The sequence below is a fragment of the Pyxicephalus adspersus genome, chromosome 12, assembly GCF_032062135.1.
Source record: "Pyxicephalus adspersus chromosome 12, UCB_Pads_2.0, whole genome shotgun sequence".
In the NCBI taxonomy this organism is placed as follows: Eukaryota; Metazoa; Chordata; class Amphibia; order Anura; family Pyxicephalidae; genus Pyxicephalus; species Pyxicephalus adspersus.
Window position 1 is genome coordinate 43103373 of NC_092869.1, and position 10552 is coordinate 43113924.

Below are 10552 nucleotides of genomic sequence, written 5' to 3' on the forward strand. Positions count from 1 at the left end.
AAGTGTGTGAGCTCCCAATTTTATGTGTTTATTAACGTATAGCTACGTATGTTAAGAGTGGGTGCACCCTCCCTAAAGAAGCCTAACCACTCCATTGCATCTTAAGACCCCCCCATGTCTACCAAATCCAACTATTAAAAAATGGCGACAGCTCAGATCAACTTGTAACTTGCACCCAAAAAAAAGAAGAGTACTGCCGAATTGGTCTCAATGTTCCTTTAGGCTGGATTCATGCTACTTTGTGTTCATTGAGTTCTGAAATGTATTTTTTTTAACACACTTCATTGTGTTGATTTGCAGATTTTTTTTACTGTACAATTTTTTTTCACCTGCATCACAACAGCTTTGTGGGAAACAGTGAATGCGGCACCTGGTCTGAACTGGGCTGATTAGAAACAATGGATTTGAGTGTGCCATTGCATTGGGCTCTCATTGAGCAAAGCAGCTCATTACATGGTGGCCTTGCCTCATAGAGATTAGTACATTTTTCACAGTGGCATAAAACTACCACAGAAGGTTTCTCTGCGATGGCTACAAGTGATGTTTCTCCAGAGACATAACTGCAGCTTGCCCATGCTTAATGAACCACACCTGTATATAATTTCTGATTTTGTTGGATTTTTTTTCTTCTTCAATGAAATGTAAAACTAAAAGACACTTTGTTTGGGCCATGGACCCCAATCTTCACTGCTAATGGTGGATTTGCTTTTATTCTGATAATAGAAAATAGTTCTTGACCTCGCAGGGAGTGAACAATGCGGCAGTTTTCCATCTGATCTGATACACGGCTGACTTTTCCTCCTCATCTTGTCAGGTGGAGGGAAGATGGTTATGGAAAGTCAGTACATTTTTGCTCTGCACGCAGTCTGGATAATCCACTTGTGGAAGGATTAGCATTGGATCCCTGCCTGTCTCCAATTCCTCAGTAATATGAATATAAATCTCCCCATAATTCGAAGCCAATATTGCCATGCTACTTCTCTGCCCTGAATACTCTGGCCGTCTCAGGGTTAATGCTTGTCACCTTTAATCTTGTTGTCCGTCACCCACAGGAACTCATCTTTCCTCCCTAGGTGTAAATATGTTGACATGTGGATTATTATCCTTTGCAATGAGCAGGATTAGGGAATGAATAGAAGGGTTTATCGCTCAGCAAATTTCACAACTAGCAGAGATCTGACTTTAATACACCACTGAGCCTGCAAACCCCAGCTGCATCTTCTATCCAAACACACACATATGTATATCCTATAAAGATTCACCCCCTTCCCCCCCAGGGGTTTGTCACATAATTTTGGTGGGTAAGTTATGTGTGCCAAAAATTAAAGAAATTATTGGGTTCTTTTACTCCCCTTTATCTTATATGGTGTGACCACATCTACCTATTTATGTTTTGCTGGGTGTAATGGGCGACGTGCTGCTGTCTATCTCTGCATTTCAAGACAATTGGTTACTTTTGGGAGGACACATTTTCCAGTATCCTGTTTTCTATGAGCAAGTTTTCTGTCCAAGGATGTAGAAGTTCCTTATTTTAGTTCCTTCAGTTCATGTCAGTGGTCTCTTTGGTTCTATTTATCCTGGATTGGTCCCAGGGGGTACCCTCTCTACAGACCCCAGTAAAGTCTTAGATACTTGTCCCAGTCTTTCCTCCTGCATTAGTGATGTGCTTCCTTCAATGTCCCAATATGTAGTTCCCCACAATGTTGTGTTCTCTCCATGTGCTGGTCCGGCCTGTTTTCCCCCCATGGTGCTGTGCTCTCTCCAAGCTCCAATCCGGCCCCTAAAAACAGCCACTAAAATTTGTCTAGCAAAGCACTTTTGTGCACAGATCTCTTTTTTATACATAAACTAACCCATTTCAATTTCTTTTCTGTCGCCTAACATTCTTTGATATTTTATTTCCCAGATGTCCCTGTTTTGGACTCCTATTTCCCTCATGTCACAGCTGTCTGTTTTTGGATTATTGAAAATATCAGTATGATTAAAAATTCTATATCATTTGGGCATGTATTTAAGACACCAGAATGAAAATATAACCTCAGATCTCTGCTGTCGCCTTTTTTCCAGGTTAAAAAAAAACAAAAACAAAACATTGGAATTTGTATTCTGTAAATAAAAAAAATGTACCTTTTGGTGATACTTTTTATGTGGACTGTGTGGGTAAGGTGGGGTGTAATGGTGGCATGCCAGGTGGTGTTTTGAGATTGTGTTCTTTCCCAAAAATGGCATTCCCATCACAGAATGTCAGGCGGTTTGTTGTGATATAAGCCATATTCTACAAAACAAGATGCAATGACCTCCTATCCAGCTGCACCTTGTTAGTGATCTCTAGGCATTCATTTAGGTGTATCATGCTTCTGGATTTTGGGTCCTCAGGAGCTGTCTGATAATATACTTTTTTTTTTTTTTTCTTTACAGCTGGGGCGACGTACATATTTGGGAAGAGTGGAGGGCTTATCCTGTACACCTGGCCTCATAACGACAGGCCCAGCACACGCACTGATCGGCTCGCTGTGGGATTCAGCACTACTGTAAAAGACGGAATTCTTGTGCGCATAGACAGCGCTGCCGGGCTGATGGATTTTCTGCAGCTTCACATAGTAAGTTGATTTACTTTATGTTCATTGAGATGTGAAATGTCTGTAGCTGAATGTGGGGGTTAAAAGGGAACCATTCACTGACATCACTGCAACACAGATTCTGAGTACAATGGGGTTACCTATATATGGTGTCCCCACTGGGAGATCCTCTGTTTGTCCTGGTAGCCGTTGTCTGGTAGAAAAGCCAACTCTCTGTTGTGTCTCCAGGACCAGAAGAAAAGGCATTTCTCCTCAATGGGACACAGATGGCAGGAAAAATATTACTTCTCTACTTTGTACATGTTTTGACTTTAAATTTAAAGTATTTTAAATCTATTCCCCATATTCCATCCTAGGACCCCTCCAACGATGGAGGCTGGCAGCACACAGAGGTGGTATGGCTGAGATTGGTTGTGTGGGGAAAGTGAGGGTACAGGAAGACCGGCTGTATGAAGAAGACCAGTGGTATGATGGGGACTGGCGACAGGGGGTAAGATTGGCAGTATGTCGGAGATTGGCTGTGGAAATGGATGGTATAGGGAGAGTGGCTGTATGAGGGAGACCAGCAATAAGATGGAGACTGGCAGTATGACAGAGTTGGGTTGTATGGGGAAATGGTTGGTATAGGATGACTGGCTGTATGAGGAAGACCACTGGTACGATGGAGGCTGGCGACACGGGGGAGGATTGGCAGTATGTCAGAGATTTGCAATGGAAATGTATGGTATATGGAGAGTGGCTGTATGAGGGAGACCAACAATAAGATGGAGACTGGTGGCACTGGGGAGGACTGGCAGTTATATGGGAAAGTAGATGGTATGTGGAGATTGGTGGCACTGGGGAGGACTGCTGGTACAGTGGAGGCCTCCTCTGGCAGGGAACACGCCAGAGATATGTGTTGAGTATTAATTGATGAGCCTGTCAGACGAGAGGCGGCGGACATGTTGTGTGTAAGTGGTGGGCTCACGTGGAGAGCATGTTTGGGGACACATGTGACAGGCCTGCCAGCAGAACAGATGTTGTATTGTGTTTCTACCTGCCAGTGGCTGGCTCGCTCCCCCTGAGTAAGATTAATGGCTGCTTGTCGGCATTTTCTGCTCGCTTCGCCCATGACATTAGTTCTTCATGCGTGAGATGAGGCCGCTGACAGCTCTGAACAGGCACTCCGCTCCTCTAGAGACGCGTTATTATATCCGCGGCACAGAGTGACACCGTCACACTACACCATCCTACACTAACTTAAAGGGGGCTCCTGCTTCACCAGTATACTCATCCAATTCTCTCTTCAACATATCCATAAAATATAAACACTATAGGCCAGCAAATGAAGGTTTTCATGGTTTTACTCACTCCACGGTGGCTTGGTGGTTAGCAATTTGGTCTTTGCTGTGCTGGGTTCCAGGTTTGAATCTTGGCCAGGGCATTATCTGCATGGAGTTTGCAGGTTCTCCCTGTGTTTGTGTGGGTTTCCTCCAGGTACTAAGGCTTCCTCCCATGTAACAAAAACATGCAGTTAGGCAAATTGGCTTCCCCAAAATTGACCTTAGACTATATAAAGACATATGACTATGGTAGGGACATTACATTGTGCGCTCCTTTGACGGACAACTGGTGACATGACTGTGGACTTTGTACAGCGCTGCGTAATATGTCAGCACTATATGAATACTGTGTATTAATAATAGTATCTTTTTCCCTTTGCATGTTAGTGGGTGGCCAACTAGGCAGAACAGGGGCTCCTTCATGTCTGGGGCACTACCCACAAGCTGGTGGTGTTGTGCTGCTATCTCTCACATACCAGTAGGTAATCAAGATGGTGGTTGTTTGGGACCATGCTGAAGACAGCACTAACAAAGGATCCATGCTGTGTAATTCATTGTTTCATTATAATATATTGGTCTGACAACATATACTCTGAGCATAAGAATATTTCTATTTCTGAAAACCACAGGTATATGATTTCTGATGAAATTTCTCAATCTATATTTCACACCTTATACTGATAATGTGTGCCACATATTTCTCATTATATTGAAAGTCATGTTTCAGTTCCATTACATAGAAGAATAGCCCATGGGGTTGTTGGGAGCTGCAGTGATGATTGGAGGAGATCCATGAAATGGAGAGCGTTGTGCCTGATTCTCCTCTTTGAATAGCTACCTATAGATTAGGCATGGAAAGTTCATGGGGAGATCTACACAGAAGTTGTGTGTGTCTCTGTAGATCAGCCTCACATATAGAACAATCTTTCTTGGGGGTATTCCGGTTTTCGTAAGCAGCTATCTTGAGCAGCTATCACATTTTGAGTTTATAAGGCAAAATAATTACAGGAAAATTGCTTAAACCTCTCCCGGGCCAGTACATGCATCGAAGTGTGCCACAAATCTTGCAAATCAACATAGTATTGTGTCATTAAGGAAAGAGAACAAGCACATGTAATAGGTTTCCAGTCTTACTCATCCAGGTACAAGAACACCATCTGGTGACTCATTTAGGACACCAATCCGGGAATCGATTTCCTCTCCATCCAGCTTGGTTTGAAAAAATAACTTTGTACGTGCCATCCAACAATTTACAATGTAACATCATCTGATGCCATGTTGGTGGTCTAATATTCTATATATGGGATGTAATACAATTGTGTCATGATGGTGTCCGGTGGGCAGCCATGTTGGGTTGTAATAGAATTGTATGATAATGGTGTTTGGTGGTGGGCCATGTTGGGGGTGTAGTGTTCTATGTATAGGTGTAATAGAATTGTATTATGTTGGTGTTTGGTGGGGATCCATGTTGGGGTGTAGTGTTCTATGTATAGAGTGTAATAGAATTGTATGATGATGGTGTCTGGTGGTCGGCCATGTTGGGGTGTAGTGTTCAATGTATGAAGTGTAAAAGAATTGTGTGAAGATGGTGTCCGGTGGGCACCCATATTGGGGGTGTAGTGTTGTATGAACAGAGTGTAAAAGAATTGTGTGATGATGGTGTCTGGTAGTCAGCCATTTTGGGGGTGTAGTGTTCTATGTATGGGGTGTAATAGAATTGTAATATGACCGTGTTCTGTGGGCATCCATGTTGGGGGGTGTAGTGTTCTATGTATAGAGTGTAATAGAATTGTATGATGATGGTGTCTAGTAGTCGGTCATGTTGGGGGGTGTAGTGTTCTATATATGGAGTGTAATAGAATTTTATTAAGATGGTGACCAGTGGTCGGCGATATTGGGGGTGTAGTGTTCTATGTATGGGGTGTAATTGAATTGTATTCTGAAGTTGTCCAGTGGTCAGCCATGTTGGGGGTTTAGTGTTCTATGTATGGGGTGTCATAGCATTGTGTGATGATGGTGTGTGGTGGTCAGCCATGTTGGGGGTATTGTTCTATGTATAAAGTGTAATAGAATTGTATAATGATGGTGTCCGGTGGTCAGCCTTGTTGACATTGTAGTGTTCTATATATAGAGTGTAAAAAAATTGTATTATAATGGCGACCAGTGGTCGGTCATGTTGGGGGTATAGAGTGTAATAGAATTGTATTATGATGGTGTCCAGTGGGCAGCCATGTTGGGGGTGTAGTGTTCTATGTATGGGGTGTAATAGAATTTTAATATGATGGAGTCCATTGGTTGGTTATGTTGGGAGTGTAATATAATTGTATTATGATGGTGTCCAGTGGTCGGCCATGCTGGAGGTGTAATGTTCTATATATGGAGTGTAATAGAATGGTATAATGATGATGTCCATTGGGCGGCCATTTTGGGGGTGTAATACAATTATATTATAATGGCGTCTGGCCATGTATGTTCTTTATTTGCCTTCTTTAAGTATTGTCTGCAGTGAGTGTTTTTTCCTCACTGTAAATTCAAACACTGCTGCAGTAATTTATGTATCATTATGCATTTTCTAATCATAAGCCTTCTGTGCTGTGTGTGATTTATACACAGAAAAGCATCTGTTCGGAGCCTGGTGGGACACTGCAACCTTTTCCTGCCTGGTTCTCTCTGCTCCAGGGGACATTTCTGGTGTCCCTTCAATTGTGTCTGTGACAGGAGGGGATCGGGTTGTCAGGCACCCTGGGCTAGTGCGGATGTAGCTTGGAGCAACGGACTAGATGATAGGAAATAGAATAGGAGTAAAGTAAAGGTGGGGAATCAGTGTGAGATTTGTGTTAGAATTATTTCTGATGAGAATGCTTTGTAGATTTATAATGGATGGGAAAAAATATACACTGGAAATAAAATGCTTCCCTGACACAAAAAAAAAAAATTGGCTATGAAATCTCCCTTTGCCGTCGTGTTGGCCATTGGGGTCACTTTTCTCATAATGGTGTGGCTTGGCTTTTCATGGTGCCTGGAATCTCCCAAAGTAAATTTTACATGTGTGGTAGTGGCACTTTACCACCTCCTCACACCTGTAGCTCTCATACGCGTAGCTTGGTTGTGGCATGCACAGCCCGCATTGGCATCTGATTAATTGCCTATCTATAGGCTGTCATCCCTACAAGATCTTCTGACCTCATTAGGGTGGTGTATTTCTTTTCTGGTCTGCAGTGTAATCATGAGCAGGTGATGATTTTGTATATTGCCCCATATAGAATGGCAGTGACCTATGTGCGGCTGGGCCCTATTCCAGCTATACGGTCTCCTAAATCTGCACTCTCTTGCATGACATTTTGTCCAGCTCTCACATAGCTGTCGGTCTTCGTTCGTCACTCCAGCCCCAGTGTGGGGTAATCACTGTATGTGCTGCCTTTCTACTTCTACATTTCCTCTTATTCAGTGTCGAGGGATTTGGATGAGGATTCAGCAGTTGGTTGATTAATAATTAATACTTTTCAGTATTTATAGATTGCAGTTATATATTTATGTTTTTTTATGTGCGGTAACAATCCTTGCGATCTGGCTGCACCACAGTTAACCCTTAATGGGGCATCTGGTCAGTTTAACCCTTCAGCGGGTATTCTGGCGTTGTTGATGCTTTGTGTAGTAGTTTTATTTTATTTTTGTCTTGCGGCTCTGTCAGCCCTTCCCACAGTAATCTTTCTCTGTAGGCACTTTGTAGATTTTCTTTGTCACTTTGCATTCCTGCGGGCTGTGGAAATTAATACTTTTCTTCTTATTGGTAATGAGTTTCTTCACCAAACCAACCCTGCTGCGGCTCCCAGCTTGATTGATAACTCGCTCTATTAAGGAACTGCCGATTGAACAAATATTTGTATTATAGTGTCCACAGACACCCACCGCGTTCTCCGCATCAAAGTGCTTTGCTCGGAGTCTGTGGAAGCCTCTGCGTGTCACAGCAGTGAAAGCTAGGACACTGCAAGAACGCTGGAATTCTACTCCAAGGAACAGAACATCAGAAATTTTTCATGACCCTTCAGTCACTTCCGAGAGCAGCAGCTTCCTGACTGGACCTCTGCAGATTTTTTATAACTTTGCCATCCACACTATTGGTGGGTATGTTGGTTACAGGTGCACCATCCTTCTAAAAGTTATATGCAGAGGGGACTTTATTCTTATTTTTACAGAACAGGCCCTGAGGCTATCATCTTAATCCTTGCTTTTGTACGCAGTGGGTCATTGACCCAGGACTGGGAACCTGATTGCATTGCATTTACTTCTTCAAAATCGTTAACTACCAAGTAGACTTGGCAAGATAAAGGACTTGGGACTTGCATCTTCAAGGACATCACTGCCATATTTGTGTTTTTACGGGATCCTTATATGTGGGCCCTGTATGGGTGCTTTAGGTTGCTTAAGAGGTTCACCCCACCAAAAATTTGATCAGCACCTGTTGGGTGAGCTTTTTGTGGAAGATTTCCCAATACTTATAAGGGTAGACGATTGGTACAATCTTTGTAATAAACCTCACCACGTGCCATTCCATGACTGGCACTGTACACTTAGGAGCAGCATGACGGTTCATCAAGCACAGGCTATGGTATCATTGGTGTCTTTATGGTGCATGGCAGTAAATTGGTTAAACATGTTCGGATAGTCTGGGATGTGGAGCCGCAGCCGGTAATCTCCAATCACTCCCCCGCTCCTCCTGCAGAGTGTCTGAAAGGGTGTAATTTGTTTGAGCAGAACATGCCAGTCCTTAAACAGTGAGACGCAGACCAGCGCCGGCCCGGCTGTTTGTGCCAGGCAATCAGTGTGAGATTGTTTAACAAGACATAGAAGAGAGCTCATGGTGGTCAGTCCCCATTCACACAGCCAATCGGCAGCCCCAATGCATGTGTGTGGGCCTTTCTCAGCCTTTCCATTTAGTGACCTCTGGGGTTAGAATGACTGCACAGCGATAGGACAATTCAGGAGCCTGTGAATGGAAACAATGGCAGTACACGAGGCCTGGACACAAAATAAAGTAAATTTTTAAAAAATTCTGGATATGTCTCAGCGATATGATGCCACACAATATGACCATCCTGTGGCAGAGAAATATTGATGACAAGTTAGGCACATTGTATGTCTATCATGTAAGGGAAGATATAGAGGACCCTGGGTATTGATGGCTGTGTTATACATCAATAAATGCATTCTTTTAAATTGTCAAAGTACCAGAATGTGACTTGGTGTCAGCTTCTTGTGATCCCCTGTACAGCACAGCTGTACTGCATGTACAGTTGTAAGCATGTGCTGCTTTACATTTTGAAAAGAACTACTATCGTTCTCGGTTACTAGGAATCTGCCTCTCTTCCCCTTGACCATCCTTTGGCCACTCAGGACTCTGATTCAAATGGTGGAGAAAACACTTGTTCTGTTATCAACCATCCACCATAATAAATTCAATATTTCAAGTGTATCTATCCCAGGCCTGTAACATGATTGGCTATTTAGGTTTTCCCGAGCCTGACCACTGGCTGCCGAGCATTAGAGTTGTACGTAGGCTGTGATGAAAAGATCACAGAGCTGACTTTTAAGTGCTCACTCTTTCTAATATCTATATTCTAGATGTGTGAATTCTTGGCATGCTGCTGAAAATGTGCATTTATGTGAACACCATAGGAATGGATGGTTGTTCCAAATATCAAGTGTTCTGGTAGGTAGGGGTAATGGCTACAAGGTCAGTAAAGTATTAGCAAGGGGCCTCATAAAGTGCACCTGAGCTCCAGATGTCTTTATATTTGTATGTTTTCCTCTGAAGCCGGAGAGTTACATCCCTGCACTTTGTTGTGTTTGTTGTTTGTAGACTTAATGTCAGTATTATGTGAGGAATGGGGAATATCTGTGGAATGGAACAGCACAGACTCCTCAGAAGAATATCCAAATACCTTTAATTTAGAAAAGACATCCGGAGTTCAGGTACATTTCCAACAATAAGTCGTTGGACAGAATGGTTCAGATCCAGTTGTAACAAAACCAATGGAAGTACAGTGCAGCCAACACATTTGAGGACTTTTCAAATCGTTTCAGAATTTATGTGGAATTGGTCTCTATGGGGCTTGTTAGAGAGACAGCTGGTGTGCCACACATACACTCCAATATACTCCTGGCATTGCTGGCTTCACGGCCTCTCTCCATTCTTTTTTTTATCCAGAATCTTCCTCTATCTCCCCTCACTTTCTCCACCCCCACTTTATTTCCCCCTCTCTCCGTCCCAACTGGTCACCCCAATTCTCCTACCTCATTTTCCCCTCTCTTACCCCCTCCCTCTTTCTCTCTCACCCTCCCGACTCTTCCTTCCCCCTTCCACCTCTCACCCTCCCAACTCTTTTTGTTTCTTTTCTCCCCTGCTCTCAGTTCCCATCCACCTCTTTTTCTTTGTCCCTTCTCTCTCTGTTTTTTCCCCACATGCCCTCCCATCTCTCACTGCCCCTTCTCTCAAAATCCCTCCTTCTTCTCAATAGTTAGCCTTCTTTCTTCTATCTCTCTCCCCTCCTTTCCTTTACCCCCTTTCCCTCTCTCTTTCGCCCCACTGTTTCCATCTTCTTTCTGCTTCCTTTCTCTCTCCTTCGTCTTCTTTCACTCCCTCCCCCCCCC

The 10552-nt window shown here is 43.3% G+C and overlaps 1 protein-coding gene across 1 annotated transcript in view; it reads left to right on the top strand.

The window, feature by feature from the left end:
* The window catches only part of NRXN3 (neurexin 3), a gene marked incomplete in the record, with an annotated part of 200881 nt that overhangs the window by 135644 nt on the left and 54685 nt on the right, over positions 1-10552 (top strand). Inside the window, 1 exon segment of the mRNA XM_072427916.1 lies at positions 2419-2600. Coding sequence (XP_072284017.1) covers positions 2419-2600 — 182 coding nt within the window.